Source organism: Salvelinus namaycush, chromosome 3 (genome assembly GCF_016432855.1).
Source record: "Salvelinus namaycush isolate Seneca chromosome 3, SaNama_1.0, whole genome shotgun sequence".
In the NCBI taxonomy this organism is placed as follows: Eukaryota; Metazoa; Chordata; class Actinopteri; order Salmoniformes; family Salmonidae; genus Salvelinus; species Salvelinus namaycush.
This window is the reverse complement of record NC_052309.1, coordinates 46,884,795-46,902,904: the sequence shown is the minus strand read 5'-3', so window position 1 is coordinate 46,902,904 and position 18,110 is coordinate 46,884,795. Positions and strand designations below refer to the sequence as shown.

Genomic DNA, 18,110 nt, shown 5'->3' with positions numbered 1-18,110 from the left:
CCCCCCCCCCCCCCCTCCACAACGCTTGAACCATCTGTTTTATAAGATAAACTCGGGGTTTTCCAACGGATGACTCTTAGTAAACCCATCAGAGAGCTGATCCGACACCAACTCACAACAGTCGTGTTCAAGTAATGTGGTGTCTGGAGGAAGCATCAGAGTAGCTGGATTACATGGTTTGCCACGTTGTATGATGATGTTAGGAGCCTCCAACATAGTCGATAACTTGTTCCAACGAGAACCCCATATACAGATTCTAAACAGATGTTGAACTGAAAAACAACTACACTGCTCAAAAAAATAAAGGGAACACTTAAACAACACAATGTAACTCCAAGTCAATCACACTTCTATGAAATCAAACTGTCCACTTAGGAAGCAACACTGATTGACAATAAATTTTACATGCTGTTGTGCAAATGGAATAGACAACAGGTGGAAATTATAGGCAATTAGCAAGACACCCCCCACCCTTTTGACCTTTAGTCGTCTGCGTTGTGTATTTATCTTAGAATATTCTAACACTATGATCCTTTATTGACGTCACTTGTTAAATCCACTCCAATCAGTGTAGTAGATAAGCCTTGAGACGTTATTTAAATTTTGTATTTAATTAGGCAATCAGTTAAGAACAAATTCTTATTTACAATGACGGCCTACACCAGCCAAACCCGGACGATGCTGGGCCAATTGTGCGCCGCCCTATGGGACTCCCAATCAAGGCCGGTTGTGATACAGCTTGGATTCGAACCAGGGTGTCTGTAGTGACGCCTCAAGCACTGAGATGCAGTGGCTTAGACCACCGCGCCACTCGGGAGACAATTGAGACATGGATTGTGTATGTGTGCCATTCAGAGGGTGAATGGGAAAGACAAAATATTTAAGTGCCTTTTAACGGGATATGGTAGTAGGTGCCAGGCGCACCGGTTTGTGTCAAGAACTGCAACTCTGCTGGATTTTTCACGTTCAACAGTTTCCCATGTGTATCAAGAATGGTCCACCAACCAAAGGACATCCAGTCGACTTGACACAACTGTGGGAAGCATTGGAGTCAAAGCAAAACGCGATGTTAGGAACGTGTTCTTAATGTTTTGTACACTGTGAATTTTGTGTACTACTTTTGACTAGGGCTACCAATTTCCAAACTGTAACACATAACAGAGGGATGGAAGAGAAATCACACATACTGTTGTGTTCTCTGTGTGTATGTGTATACCTTTGCCTCAACAGTTGCAGTCAACTGTCACAAAGAAACTCAATATTTTTGTCTGGATTTGATTCAAGTTTCGTAACTTAGGGTTGCTGAAAATCTGCGGCGTTATTTGACCAATGTTTTTTCAAAGTTAAATCTATTTTATTGAAAACGACATGTAACATCCCAGTGTCCTTGTGAGAACAGGATAATAACAGCTTAACAACTATACTGACAGCAAAGTGAGAAAATGCTGCCCGTCTTAGCTCTACTCTGTTTTGACAGAAGATCTCAAAACATGGCAACGACATATCAATGGACACAGCAGGTCTTGGATTTGACACAACACTGTAACACAAGCGGCCCTGTGCTATGACAGCCGCATGGAATCTTTTGACAGGCTGTGAACGAAAACCTCCGTGTTTTTTGAGCAAATTTTGATTCAGGTAATATCAGACAATTTTTCAAGACAATTTTTCCTTTAGTCACTCCCTCAAACTCACAGAATTTACAAGGAAAGATAAGTTGCTACGACAATTTACAGTAGTAGCATTTAGCAGTGCATAGGACGCACTAGCTTGATTTGGGTGGTGTTTAGGGTTGTGGTCTAGGATTACTCTATTGAGTGTTCTTTTGGAAATGATTACTTTGTAAACCAACATACAAATTTAAATTAGTGCTGTTGCTATAGCAACATAATGCAATGTTTACTGAGCATTTTTTTAACCAGAAGTTTGTGTCTGTTGTCAGTCTTCCATTCCCTTAAGAGCAGTTACAATATTAAGGGAATTAAACAGTTGCAGACTTTAGACATGGGTAAATCTGTCCCCAAAGGGTGCTTCCTTATTGGCTCTTCCTTATTGGCTCATATGCAGGAAGTAAGACTCTATCACTTCCTCTCATCCTCATTCAAACCTAACATTGTTCTCCTGCATCCTCCTGTTTTCTCTCTCTCTCTCTCTCTCTCTCTCTCTCTCTCTCTCTCTCTCTCTCTCTCTCTCTCTCTCTCTCTCTCTCTCTCTCTCTCTCTCTCTCTCTCTCTCTCTCTCGCCCTCTCTCTCTCGCCCTCTCTCTCTCTTTCTATTTCTTGCCCTCTGTGGCACATGCAGTATGACTGGGTATGACAGTATACTGTAAGTACCAGAATAGCCTGCAGCTCTCTATCTTTATGTATTAATCGTCTCTCTTTTGTCTTCCTGACTTACGAGTGATGTTGTCTTTCACATTTTACTTGCAGCCTGCACTGGTTACCCGTTTTGATCTTACATACCCGGGTGTGACTGCAGCAAACTACCTGGCAAGTTTTTTTCCCTTTTATCGCTGTTGAAAGTTTTATTTTCTTTTTCTTTTTCTTTCCTGTGCTTTTGGGGTCAGTTTCCATTTCTGTGCCCAAATGTTGATGAGCCACGCATGGAGTTCACTTGGCACTTTTCAAATGTTTTCTTTGTACTTGAAAGGTAACATGCAGAATCGGATGAAATTATCATATTTCTGTGCGATTCCACTGTATTTCTGTGCGGTTGAACGCCATAAATTACCTGAGGAATACCATGTGTGTTTGTGGCTAATTTTCAATGTCACTCAAACACAAGTTATTTTTGTGCCGCCAGTCATTCATATATGACATTCAGTTTGGTTGATCAGTGTTGCAAAGTAACAATCATTGTTTGTTGTGCGTACTAGTATTATAGGCCTTTTTCTTAACAATAATGAATATGACTCTTTGCATGTCCCCTCAGTGTCTTTGCTTATGCTTTGTTTACGCTTACGCTCAAGACATATTTGGCACGTCCATCTCAGTGTGGAAAGTGGGATATTGTCATAGGAATGATCAAAAGGCTATTATGAAATGAAAATCTATAATTTGTCACCATCAACAAAGTTTTTGACGGTTAGATTAACCAAAATGTGGATTACACCGATTTAGCGCGTTAATTCCATTAAATAACTTGAGTAAAAAACAGCAATCTAAGTAATATGGTTTTTCAATGGTACTTTCAAAGTATTGGGCACTATAAAAGAAAATGCTACCACACTTTAATTGCTCAACGATTGTCAAGGGTGATTATAGCGGCCGACAACAGAGACATTAGGCTAGGGAGAGAGAGGGGTATAAGAGTTTGTCTGAGCAAGGCGTTAGTATGGGATGGACTGATTTGGAAATCTTCATCGATTCATGCCGACACGTTATCGACCTACTGTAGTCTTTTTCCCGTGGTAATATCTGCCGGTAAAAATGCATGAATCTCGCAGCAGCGATTAGCCCTCTGTCAATCAAGCAGGGTGAACTTTGAGAGTGATAAGTTGGTTTAATGTATGCCCAGACGCAGTAGGTGACAGATGTTTGTCAGAGTAATCAGTCCAATTCTGAGAGAAGGCTCTTGCTGTGTGTGTGTCAATGGTTGGTAGGTAGGTAGCAGGCTCTTGCACATGTGTGGATCCCCCAGGGGAAGAAACACACTCAGATTGGGTCTCCATCTTGACTCCCTGTTGTCATAATTACTCCACAGACTTGTTATCCCCAGGATGGGAGGCCTTGATTGGCTCATGCGGTTTCTCTGATTGGCTATTAAACCACAGTTATGAGTCAATTCTCTTTATTTAGATAGAAAGTCATAAATGAGAGGGGGAGATGGATAGGTAGAGGAATATACACTGAGTGTACAAAACATTAGGAACACCTGCTCTTTCCGTGACACAGACTGACCATGTGAAAGCTATGAGCTCTTATTGATGTCGCTTGTTAAAACCAATGAAATCGGCGTAGATCAACAATATTGGGCAACAATATTTAGCTATTTTTTTTTACTAATTTCATGCAATTCTACTCATTTTGCCGTGGGGCAGAGAGAAACATGTGCAGTTATACAGCTAATTTCCTGCAATTCTACACGTTGCCATAGGGTGGAGGCAAATGTTTGCCGTTTTTTAACATGGTAACTGATGATCAATGCCCCACCCCGGTCGGTAATTCAGCAATGCTTCCTACACGTTTAGATAGGTGGCCGCTATACTGACTTATCAATCTAAAAATGGACTAATTGAGTGACTGCTTATGCACAACCAAATTTCGAAATTGCACCTTATGTATTCTATTATAAATTGAGATTGAGTTTCAAAAAAAAAAAAAAACGATATACACTATCGTTCAAAAGTTTGGGGTCACTTAGAAAGGTCCTTGTTTTTGAAAGAAAAGCACATTTTCTGTCCATTAAAATAACATAAAATTGATCAGAAATACAGTGTAGACATTGTTAATGTTGTAAATCACTATTGTAGCTGGAAACGTCCGATTTTTGTATGGGATATCTATATAGGCGTACAGAGGCCCATTATCAGCAACCATCACTCCTGTGTTCCAATGGCATGTTGTGTTAGCTAATCCAAGTTTATCATTTTAAAAGGCTAATTGATCCTTAGAAAACCATTTTGCAATTATGTTAGCACAGCTGAAAACTGTTGTTCTGGTTAAAGAAGCAATATAACTGGCCTTCTCTAGACTAGTTGAGTATCTGGAGCATCAGTATTTGTGGGTTCGATGACAGGCTCAAAATGGCCAGAAACAAAGAACTTCCTTCTGAATCTCGTACAACGCTGTATACTACTCCCTTCACAGAACAGCTCAAACTGTCTCTAACCAGAATAGAAAGAGGAGTGGGTTAAGAACTGCAATGCTGCTGGGTTTTTCACGCTCAACAGTTTCCCGTGTGTATCAAGAATGGTCCACCACCCAAAGGACATTAAGCCAACTTGGCACAGCTGTGGGAAGCATTGGAGTCAACATGGCCCAGCTCCCTGTGGAACGCTTTCGACACCTTGTAGAGTCCATGCCCCGACGAATTGAGGTTAAAAAACTCAATATTGGGAAGGTGTTCCTAATGTTTTCTACGTTCAGTGTAGCTATGAAGGCAAATGCGGGGTTCGAACCCATGTCACATAGTTAACAGTGCTACGATTAGACCAGCATCCGACACAAGTTGTGGAGTTTTGATGCCATCATCGTTGCCCACTATGGCACCTCAGAGCATAGAGTGTTTTTTAACTGTATAAAGAAATATTCCATATACTTAATGCCAGCATACCGTAACACAATGTACAAGTAATGTATCACATTTAGCAGATGCTTTTATCCAAAGCGACTTACCGTCATGCGTATATACATTTTACGCATGGGTGGCCCCGGGAATCGAACCCACAAACCTGGTGGTACAAGCACCATGCTTTATCACCTGAGCCATACAGAACAACAAGTGTATTACATTGTACCACAGAAGGTCCTCTGAAGTATTACCGTCAGCAAGGGTTTACAGCATCAAGTAGATATCGAGGCTCCTATTAGTCATTGCAAATCCTAATGGAGGACTTTTCATTTTTTCATTAACATTTTCTCCTCAGATTGGTTTAAATACAACCGTAGTTCTTATCATTGAAGTGAAGGCTTAATGAATTGGCTGAGTGGGGTATTTGGAAATAAACTCATTAATATATTCAGTCTTTTGACGGGGTCTTAAATGTCATGGTGAACATACCCAGGCTATGTCTCAAAATGGCACCCTATTCCCTATACAGTGCACTACTTTTGACCAGGTATCATAGGGCTCTGGTCAAAAGTAGTGCACTATGTGTCATTTGGGACAAAATGACAAAAAAAGGGTGTCATTTGGGACACAAGCCAAGGGCACATGCACATGTGTATTCTGGACACATACAGTAAACAACCTGAAGGGAGGGGAGAGGTGTTTGGCTTCCACATCTTGCCACAGTAAAAATAGATGCACCAATGGTTTCCCCTTGAGATGTGTGCCAATGACGACCATGTATTTTCCTTACTGTTGTACCTGTATGTGGCATGATGACAATTTGAAGGATTTGAAAATAATTGAGTGATCTAAAACCCTTTTATGGGAGGTTTAGCAACAATTGATTTGTGTACAAATCACATTTAATATGAAATTTCAATGTGTTATTGATCTTATAACAAGTACTCACAATGCTCAAATTCCAACAGCCTGAGAAACGGTCATATGCGCTAAATCAGAAAACAGACAGTATTTACAGTGCCTTCAGAAAGGATTCATAGTCCATGACCTATTCCACATTTTGTTGTGTTACAGCCTGAATTCAAAATGGATTAAATATACGTTTTTTTTTATCACACATACACAACATATCACACAATACCCCATAATGACAAAGTGAAAACAGATTTTTAGAAATATTAGCAAATTTATTGAAAATGAAATACAGAAATACTGTATCTCATTTACATAGGTATTCACACCCCTGAGTCAATGTTAGAATAACCTTTGTCAGTGATTACAACTGTGAGTCTTTCAAGCTTTGTCAAGTTGATTGTTGATCATTGCTAGACAGACATTTTCAAGTCTTGCCATAGACTTTCAAGCTGATTTAAGTCAAAACTGTAACTAGGCCACTCAGGAACATTCAATGTTGTCTTGGTAAGCAACTACAGTGTATATTTGGCCTTGTGTTTTAGGTTATTGTCCTGTTCAAAGTTGAATTTGTCTCTGTGTCTGTTGGAAAGCAGACTGAACCAGGTTTTCCTCTAGGATTATGCCTGTGCTTATTCTATTCCGTTTATTTTTATCCTTAAAAACTCCATAGTCCTTGCCGATGACAAGCATACTAAGAACATGATGCAGCCACCACTATGCTTGAAAATACGAAGAGTGGTACTCAGCGATGTTTTGTGTTGGATTTGCCCCAAACATAACACTTTGTATTTTGGACATAAAGTTAATTTCTTTGCCACAATTTTTGCAGTTTTACACTACCTGACCAAAAGTATGTGGACACCTGCTTTTTAAAATTATTATTTTTATTTCACCTTTATTTAACCAGGTAGGGCAGTTGAGAACAAGTTCTCATTTACAACTGCGACCTGGCCAAGATAAAGCAAAGCAGTGCAACACAAACAACAACACAGAGTTACACATGGAATAAACAAGCGTACTGTCAATAACACAATTGGGGAAAAAAAGTCTATATACAGTGTGTGCAAATGGCGTGAGGAGGTAAGGCAATAAGTAGGCCGTAGTAGCGAAGTCATTACAATTTAGCAAATTAACACTGGAGTGATAGATGAGCAGATGGTGATGTGCAAGTAGACATACTGGTGTGCAAAAGAGCAGATAAGTAAATAAAAACAGAATGAAGATGAAGTAGGTGGATTGGGTGGGCTATTTACAGATGGGCTATGTACAGCTGCAGCGATCGGTTAGCTACTCAGATAGCTGATGTTTAAAGTTAGTGAGGGAAATATAAGTCTCCAGCTTCAGCGATTTTTGCAATTAGTTCCAGTCATTGGCAGCAGAGAACTGGAAGGAAAGGCGGCCACAGCAGGTGTTGGCTTTGGGGACGACCAGCGAGATATACCTGCTGGAGCGCGTGCTACAGGTGGGTGTTGTTATCGTGACCAGTGAGCTGAGATAAGGCGGTGCTTTACCTAGCATAGACTTATACAGTGGGGAGAACAAGTATTTGAGACACTGCCGATTTTGCAGGTTTTCCTACTTACAAAGCATGTAGAGGTCTGTAATTTTTATCATAGGTACACTTCAACTGCGAGAGACAGAATCTAAAACAAAAATCAAGAAAATCACATTGTATGATTTTTAAGTAATTAATTTGCATTTTATTGCATGACATAAGTATTTGATACATCAGAAAAACAGAACTTAATATTTGGTACAGAAACCTTTGTTTGCAATTACAGAGATCATTCGTTTCCTGTAGTTCTTGACCAGGTTTGCACACACTGCAGCAGGGATTTTGTCCCACTCCTCCATACAGACCTTCTCCAGATCCTTCAGGTTTCGGGGCTGTCGCTGGGCAATACGGACTTTCAGCTCCCTCCAAAGATTTTCTATTGGGTTAAGGTCTGGAGACTGGCTAGGCCACTCCAGGACCTTGAGATGCTTCTTATGGAGCCACTCCTTAGTTGCCCTGGCTGTGTGTTTTGGGTCACTGTCATGCTGGAAGACCCAGCCACGACCCATCTTCAATGCTCTTACTGGGGGAAGGAGGTTGTTGGCCAAGATCTCGTGATACATGGCCCCATCCATCCTCCCCTCAATACGGGGCAGTCATCCTGTCCCCTTTGCAGAAAAGCATACCCAAAGAATGATGTTTCCACCTCCATGCTTCACGGTTGGGATGGTGTTCTTGGGGTTGTACTCATCCTTCTTCTTCCTCCAAACACGGCGAGTGGAGTTTAGACCAAAAAGCTCTATTTTTGTCTCATCAGACCACATGACCTTCTCCCATTCCTCCTCTGGATCATCCAGATGGTCATTGGCAAACTTCAGACGGGCCTGGACATGCGCTGGCTTGAGCAGGGGGACCTTGCGTGCGCTGCAGGATTTGAATCCATGACGGCGTAGTGTGTTACTAATGGTTTTCTTTGAGACTGTGGTCCCAGTTCTCTTCAGGTCATTGACCAGGTCCTGCCGTGTAGTTCTGGGCTGATCCCTCACCTTCCTGATGATCATTGATGCCCCACGAGAGCCCCAGACCGAGGGTGATTGACCGTCATCTTGAACTTCTTCCATTTTCTAATAATTGCGCCAACAGTTGTTGCCTTCTCACCAAGCTGCTTGCCTTTTGTCCTGTAGCCCATCCCAGCCTTGCGCAGGTCTACAATTGTAACCCTGATGTCCTTACACAGCTCTCTGGTCTTGGCCATTGTGGAGAGGTTGGAGTCTGTTTGATTGAGTGTGTGGACAGGTGTCTTTTATACAGGTAACGAGTTCAAACAGGTGCAGTTAATACAGGTAATGAGTGGAGAACAGGAGGGCCTCTTAAAGAAAAACTAACAGGTCTGTGAGAGCTGGAATTCTTACTGGTTGGTAGGTGATCAAATACTTATGTCATGCAATAAAATGCTAATTAATTACTTAAAAATCATACAATGTGATTTTCTGGATTTTTGTTTTAGATTCCGTCTCTCACAGTTGAAGTGTACCTATGATAAAAATTACAGACCTCTACATGCTTTGTAAGTAGGAAAACCTGCAAAATCGGCAGTGTATCAAATACTTGTTCTCCCCACTGTAGATGACCTGGAGCCAGTGGGTTTGGTGACGAATATGTAGTGAGGGCCAGCCGACTAGACCATACAGGTCGCAGTGGTGGGTGGTATAAGGGACTTTGGTGACAAAACGGATGGCACTGTGATAGACTGCATCCAGTTTGCTGAGTAGAGTTTTGGAAGCTATTTTGTAAATGACATCGCCGAAGTCGAGGATCGGTAGGATAGTCAGTTTTACGAGGGTATGTTTGGCGGCGTGAGTGAAGGAGGCTTTGTTGCGAAATAGGAAGCCAATTCTAGATTTAATTTTGGATTGGAGATGTTTAATATGAGTCTGGAAGGAGAGTTTACAGTCTAGCCAGACACCTAGGTATTTGTAGTTGTCCACATATTCTAAGTCAGAGCCATCCAGATAAGTGATGTTAGTCGGGTGGGCGGGTGCGGGCAGCCAACAGTTGAAAAGCATGCATTTGGTTTTACTAGCATTTAAGAGCAGTTGGAGGCCACGGAAGGAGTGCTGTATGGCATTGAAGCTCTTTTGGAGGTTAGTTAACACAGTGTCCAAAGAAGGGCCAGATGTATACAGAATGGTGTCGTCTGCGTAGAGGTGGATCAGGGAATCACCCGCAGCAAGAGCGACATCGTTGATATATACAGAGAAAAGAGTCGGCCCGAGAATTGAACCCTGTGGTACCCCCATAGAAACTGCCAGAGGTACGGACAACAGGCCCTCCGATTTGACACACTGAACTCTGTCTGAGAAGTAGTTGGTGAACCAGGCAAGGCAGTCATTTAAGAAACCAAGGCTGTTGAGTCTGCCGATAAGAAGACGGTGATTGACAGTCGAAAGCCTTGGCCAGGTCGATGAATACAGCTGCACAGTACTGTCTTTTATCGATGGCGGTTATGAAATCGTTTAGTACCTTGAGCGTGGCTAAGGTGCACCCGTGACCAGCTCTGAAACCGTATTGCACAGCGGAGAAGGTTACGGTGGGATTCGAAATGGTCAGTGATCTGTTTATTAACTTGGCTTTCGAAGACTTTAGAAAGGCAGGGCAGGATGGATATAGGTCTATAACAGTTTGGGTCTAGAGTGTCACCCCCTTTGAAGAGGGGGATGACCGCGGCAGCTTTACAATCTTTAGGGATCTCGGACTATACGAAAGAGAGGTTGAACAGATTGGTAATAGGGGTTGCAACAATGGCGGCGGATAATTTTAGAAAGATAGGGTCCAGATTGTCTAGCCCAGCTGATTTGTATGGGTCCAGGTTTTGCAGCTCTTTCAGAACATCTGCTATCTGGATTTGGGTGAAGGAGAAGCTGGGGAGGCTTGGGCAAGTAGCTGCAGGGGGTGTGGAGCTATTGGCCGGGGTTGGGGTAGCCAGGAGGAAAGCATGGCCAGCCGTAGAGAAATGCTTATTGAAATTTATCGGTGGTGACAGTGTTTCCTAGCCTCAGTGCAGTGGGCAGCTGGGAGGAGGTGCTCTTATTCTCCATGGACTTTACAGTGTCCCAAAACTTTTTGGAGTTAGAGCTACAGGATGCAAATTTCTGTTTGAAAAAGCTAGCCTTTGCTTTCCTGGCTGACTGCGTGTATTGGTTCCTGACTTCCCTGAAAAGTTGCATATCGCAGGGACTATTCGATGCTAGTGCAGTCCGCCACAGGATATTTTTGTGCTGGTCGAGGGCAGTCAGGTCTGGAGTGATCCAAGGGCTATATCTGTTCTTAGTTCTACATTTTTTGAAAGGGGCATGCTTATTTAAGCTGGTGAGGAAATTACTTTTAAAGAACAACCAGGCATCCTTGACTGACGGGATGAGGTCAATATCCTTCCAGGATACCCAGGCCAGGACGATTAGAAAGGCCTGCTTGCAGAAGTGTTTTAGGGAGCGTTTGACAGTGATGAGGGGTGGTCGTTTGACCGCGAACCTGTAGCGGATGCAGGCAATGAGGCAGTGATCGCTGAGATCTTGATTGAAAACAGCAGAGGTGTATTTGGAGGGCAAGTTGGTCAGGATAATATCTATGAGGGTGCCCATGTTTACAGATTTTGGGTTGTACCTGGTGGGTTCCTTGATAATTTGTGTGAGATTGAGGGCATCAAGCTTAGATTGTAGGACTGCCGGGGTGTTAAGCATATCCCAGTTTAGGTCACCTAACAGAACGAACTCTGAAGATAGATGGGGGGCAATCAATTCACATATGGTGTCCAGGGCACAGCTGGGAGCTGAGGGGTGTCTATAACAGGCAGCAACAGTGAGAAACTTATTTCTGGAGAGATTCATTTTTAAAATTAGAAGCTCGAACTGTTTGGGCATAGACCTGGAAAGTATGACAGAACTTTACAGGCTATCTCTGGAGTAGATTGCAACTCCTCCCCCTTTGGCAGTTCTATCTTGTCGAACATCTCATTCCAAAATCATGGGCATTAATATGGAGTTGGTCTCCCCTTTGCTGCTATAATAGCTTCCACTCTTCTGGGAAGGCTTTCCACTAGATGTTGGAACATTGCTGCGGGGACTTGATCCATTCAGCCACAAGAGCATAAGTGAGGTCAGGCACTGATGTTGGGCGATTAGGCCTGGCTCGCAGTCGGCGTTCCAATTCATCCCAAAGGTGTTCGATGGGGTTGAGGTCAGGGCTCTGTGCAGGCCAGTCAAGTTCTTCCACACCGTGCTCGACAAACCATTTATGTATGGACCTCACTATGTGCACAGGGGCATTGTCATGCTGAAAGAGGAAAGGGCCTTCCCCAAACTGTTGCCACAAAGTTGGAAGCACATGCTGTAGCATTAAGATTTCCGTACACTGGAACTAAGGGGCCTAGCCCGAACCATGAAAAACAGCCCCAGACCATTATTCCTCCTCCACCAAACTTTACACTTGGCACTATGCATTGGGGCAGGTAGCGTTTCTGGCATCCACCAAACCCAGATTCCGTCGGCCTGCCAGATGGTGAAGTGTGATTCAGTACTCCAGAGAATGCTTTTCCACTGCTCCAGAGTCGGGAGCTTTACACCACTCCAGCCGACACTTGGCATTGCGCATGGTGATCTTAGGCTTGTGTGCGGCTGCTCGGCCATGGCAACCAATTTCATGAAGCTCTTGATGAACAGTTCTTGTGCTGACGTTGTTCCAGAGGCAGTTTGGAACTCTGTTGTGAGTGTTGCAAACCGAGGACAGGCAATTTTTACGAGCTACACGTTTCGGCACTCGCGGTCCCGTTCTGTGAGCTTGTGTGGCCTACTACTTCGCAGCTTAGCCGTTGTTGCTCCTAGACGTTTCCACTTCACAATAACAGCATTTACAGTTGACCGGGCAGCTCTAGCAGAGCAGAAATTTGACGAACTGACTTGTTGGAATGAAGGCATCCTATGATGGTGCCATGTTGAAAGTCACTGAGCTCTTCAGTATGGGCCATTCTACTGCCAATGTTTGTCTATGGAGATTGCATGGCTGTGTGCTCGATTTTATGGTGACAAGTGTGGCTGAATTAGCTGAATCCACTCATTTGAAAGGGTGCCCACATACTTTTCGCCATGTAGTGTACGTAGTGCCTTATTGCAAACAGGATGTATGTTTTTGAATATTTTCATTCTGTACAGGCTTCCTTCTTTTCACTCTGTCATTTAGGTTAGTATTGTGGAGTAACTACAATGTTGTTGATATATTCTCAGTTTTCTCCTATCACAGCCATTTTCACTGTTTTAAAGTCACCATTGGCCTCATGGTGAAATCCCTGAGCGGTTTCCTTCCTTTTCGGCAACTGAGTTATAAAGGACACCTGTATCTTTGTAGTGACTAGGTGTATTGATACACCTTCCAAAGTATTTAATATCTTCACCATGCTCACAGAGATATTCAATATTTTTACCCATCTACCTGTAGGTGCCCTTCTTTGTGAGGCGTTGAAAAACCTCCCTGGTCTTTGTGGTCTTTGTGTTCGTAATTCACTGCTCGACTGAGGGAGCTTAGAGATAATTATATGTGTGGGGTACAGAGATGAGGTAGTCATTCAAAAAAATCATGTTAACCATCATTATTGCACACAGAGTGAGTCCATGCAACTTATTAAGCAAATATTTTCTTCTGAACTTATATAGGCTTGCCATATCAAGATATTTCAGCTTTTCATTTTTTATTAATGAGTAAACATTTCTAAAAAGATAAATCCACTTTGACATTATGGGGTATTGTGTTTAGGCCAGTGAAACAAAATCTCAATTGAATCAATTTTATATTCCGGCTGTAACAACAAATGTGGAACAAATCAAGGGGTGTGAATATGTTCTGAAGGCACTGTACATGCAAGTATGACATATTTGTTAGCTTTAACCCTCTATTAACATTTTGGAGTGATGTGTGGAAGAGGCATGATCAATATACAGTATGTTGCATGGCAGATATGATATATTGTAAAAATCATTTAAGTTAGCATTTGCAGTAGAAAATGATTCCCTGTAACTACACAAGTTTCAATCTAGGACCTAAAAGGGATCTTCGGCTGTCCCCCCTTTGAAAACCCTTTTTTTGATTCCAGGTAGAACTGTTTTGGGTTCCATGCAGAACCTTTTCCACGGAGGGTTCTACATGGAACCCAAAAGGCTTCTTTCTAGTTGGAACCAAAAACGGTTCTTCTATGGGACTCTTTTTTCTAAGAGTAAATCTCTCTAAACACCATATGCTCACAAGGTTACCTTCACCAAACACAGCACAGGAGGGGTACACGAGGATTAATATTTACCCAAGTCCTTTTTTTAGTTGCTTTAATTGTGGGGGGAGGGTCTGTCTGACTTCGTTGGTATCATCCGATAGAGATTCTTTGAAATGTGTTTGTCTACTCCTTTTTGCCAACAGATTTGTTATCAAAGTAGCATCTGTCTCAATCAAGCAAGCCCAGGCATTATGTGTTCTCTGTCAGGCTTGAAAGAGAGAACATTTGTCTCATCCAGACTTGTTGACTCAAGACGGTGTACGAAATGGGAGAAACTCTTGAGCTCACTAATGTCTACAAATCTAAAGAAATCTTTTGAGTGAGCGAGTTTGGCAATTGTATTGCTAATGCAGCACTCAGGACACCTCTTGGAAGCATTCTCTAATCCCTCTACACAGCTTCAACATCATGTCACTTTGTATTCTAATTACAAAGCTGAAAACGTAAGCTGCTACTGTTCAATTCATCAAATAGTGATATTAGTGATAAGCACATTTTGCTGAGAAGCTTTAGCCTGTTATTTTAACATGTTACAATTACATTTGTGTTTAGGTAAAATGTATTATTGTGTAATTATTGTATTTCCAACACTTTTTAAACATGTATATTTCCGGTAGGGATGCACTGTGATTGTATTTCATTTCCACATCAATACAGTCTCTTCATACCTGGAAATTGGTCGGTGCTCCAGTATCAGACTGTAAACAATAGATGTCATTCGACAGCAGTTGCTTAGTAACAGTTGGAACCAAGCCAGAGTATTTTGATAATCAGATCTGAGGTTCCCTCTATCTCTGACCTTGTTACCAGTCTGTCACTAATGTATCTGTGGCCACATTGAACATGAGCTATTGCTTCTGTGCCTACAGGGAGGGCCGTTGATATACTGTACCATTTTCCCGGATGGATGGATAAGGTCGTTGCTGTAGAAAAGTAAAGTATTCTTAATCAACCCCCCCAAAAAAGTCCTCTTGAGGTGAGCTGTGCGAGCACAGCTTTGGTGATGTAGTTATCGCTAAATCAGAAGTTCCTGATGATGATTACTGTGTATGCCTTTTGTGTGTGATTGACCGTTTTGAAGATTCACTGGATGCATTCTAATTTGCACCCTATTCCCTATATAGTGCACTAATTTTGACCAGAGCCCATAGGTAAAAAGTAGTGCACTTTAAAGGGAATATGGTGCCATTTAGGACAGAAGTGTTCAGCCTCCTCGCTCTGTACCACAGGTTAGGAAGCGGGAACGGAAAAATGTCATCTCGCCATCGTAAGCCATTTTGCCCTTACACAGGATGCTCTTATCAATCTGCCTTATTATCTGGATGCTCTTCTGTCTCCTGATTTGCACTTGCGTCTCTGAGTGCTAGAATGACATTATCTCCCGGGAAACACCTGTATAATTGGAGAATTCATCCAGCGCCATCAATGGCTCCGTTTTATTCAATGTAATGAATGTCAGAGGAGGACCATAGAGGAGACAAGGTACTCCAAAATCATAATCATCCCTGGCATGAATAGTTGTGTTGTACTTTAGTCTGTATTTTTGGTTTTATAATAGTTTCCGGCAGTTGATGGATACATGCAGGTGTGCATTGACTGCATGATTCAATGACAGTGGGACTGCAAATTGTTTTGGATTGCCCCTATCCCGATGGGTGTTTTTTGCTCTCCCACCACAGAGGCACTGTTTAGGCAAAATGTTTAGAATTACAGGAAATTAGCTTTAATTCTGCAATAATTATAGCAAAAGATTAGCTTTTAAACTGCACATTTTTCTAGCTGACCAATGGTAAAATATGTAGAATTGCAGGAAATGGGCTCGCAAAACTGTGGTACACCACTGGCAGATCAGCACCACAGTAAGCAACCCTGACCTTTAATTTAATGCCCCCTTGCTTTTCCATCCCCTTCAAAGTAGATTTCACCCAGAAACATCCACTGTGTGCTAGGGTACTGGAGAATTGGAGAATTTCTCTCCCAGTCTGAAGCCCTTACACAAGAAGGGATATGCCAAAATTGATTTGCTATTAGATGGTAAGTACTTGGCCTCGGTAGCGATGGGGAGCACTCCTGTAAGTGGTCAATTTTCTGTGCTTTACCAGTACTCACTCAAACTACTTTTTGGTTTACCTCTGATGGAAAATCCATTGGTGGAAACGGAAAGTATTCAGACCCCTTGACTTTTATCAAATATTGCTACGTTACAGCCTTATTCTAAAATGGATTAAATTTAAACAAATCCTCAGCCATTTACACACAATACAGAAATACCTTATTCACACACAGTACAGTACTAGTCAAAAGTTTTAGAACACCTACTCATTCCAGGGTTTTTCTATATTTTTACAAATTTGTACATTGTGGAATAACTATGAAATAACACCTGTGGAATCATGTAGTAACCAAAAAAGTGTTAAACAAATCAAAATATGTTTTATATTTGAGATTCTTCAAAGTAGCCAGCCTTTGCCTTGATGACAGCTTTGCATACTCTCGGCATTCTCTCAACCAGCTTCATGAGATAGTCACCTGGAATGCATTTCAATTAACAGGTGTGTTCAAAGTATATTTGTGGAATTTATTTTCTTCTTAATGCATTTAAGCCAATCAGTTCTGTTGTAACAAGGTAAGGGTGGTATACAGAAGATAGCCCTATTTGGTAAAAGACCAAGTCCATATTATGGCAAGAACAGCTCAAATATTCAAAGAGAAATGACAGTCCATCATTACTTTAAGACATGAAGGTCAGTCAATCCGGAACATTTCAAGAACTTTGAAAGTTTCTTTAAGTGCAGTCGCAAAAACCATCAACACTATGATGAAACTGTCTCTCATGAGGACCACCACAGGAAAGGAAGACCCAGAGTTACCTCTGCTGCAGAGGATCAGTTCATTAGAGTTACCAGCCTCATAAATTGCAGCCCAAATAAATGCTTCACAGAGTTCAAATAGCAGACACATCTCAACATCAACTGTTCAGAGGAGACTGCGTGAATCAGGCCTTCATGGTCGAATTGCTGCAAAGAAACCACTACTAAAGAACACCAATAAGAAGAAGAGACTTGCTTTGGCCAAGAAACACGAGCCATGGACATTAGACCGGTGGAAATCTGTCTGATGAGTCCAAATTTGAGATTTTTGGTTCCAACCGCCGTGTCTTTGAAACGCAGAGTAGGTGAACGGATGATCTCCGCATGTGTAGTTCCCACCATGAAGCATGGAGGAGGTGGTGTGGGGGTGCTGTGCTGGTGACACTGTCTGTGATTTATTTAGAATTGAAGGCACACTTAACCAGCATGCCTACCACAGCAAATAAAGAAAAACCCTTATTTAACTAGCCAAGTCAGTTAAGAACAAATTCTTATTTACAATGACGGCCTACCCCGGCCAAACCCAAACCCGAGTGGGACTCCCAATCACGGCCGGATGTGATACAGCCTGGATTCAAATCAGGGACTGTAGTGATGGCTCTTGCACTGAGATGCAGTGCCTTAGACCGCTGCACCACTCGGGATTGAGTAGGTGTGTCCAAACTTTTGACTGGTGCTGTAAGTATTCAGATCCTTTGTTATGAGACTCGAAGTTGAGTTCGGACTTGAACCCGATCAAACTAAAAATAGCTGTGCAGCAACACTCCCCATCCAACCTGACAGAGCTTGAGAGGATCTGCAGAGAAGAATGGGAGAAACTCTGCAAATACAGGTGTGCCAAGCTTGTAGCGTCATACCCCAAAAGCCTCAAGGCTGTAATTACTGTAATTAGTGCTTCAACAAAGTCTGAATACTTATGTAAATGTAATATTTCAATATTTGTATTTTTTTGGCAAACATAAAAAAAAAAAAATATGTTTTACTTTGTCATTATGAGGTATTGTGTGTAGATTGATGAGGTAATATTCACTGTATCACAATTCCAGTGGGTCAGAAGTTTACATACACTAAGTTGACTGTGCCTTTAAGGAGAAGTGGATCTAAAATTCCATGTACAACACTTGATCAACGTTTATTATGAGTATTTCTGGAAATTGATGTGGCTCTCTGCAAAATCACCGGATGTTTTTGGAACTACTGAACATAACGCGCCAGTGTATACTGAGATTTTTTGATATATATATGAACTTTACCGAACAAAACATACATGTATTGTGTAACA

The 18,110-nt window shown here is 42.0% G+C and overlaps 1 protein-coding gene across 1 annotated transcript in view; it reads left to right on the top strand.

Annotated features, from left to right (window-relative positions):
* LOC120031851 (disks large homolog 2-like) overlaps positions 1-18,110 on the top strand; it is a 198,358-nt gene that overhangs the window by 40,570 nt on the left and 139,678 nt on the right. Inside the window, exon 4 of the mRNA XM_038977671.1 lies at positions 11,861-11,872. Within this exon, the coding sequence (XP_038833599.1) occupies positions 11,861-11,872 (12 nt within the window). The remainder of the gene's footprint in view (positions 1-11,860; positions 11,873-18,110) is intronic.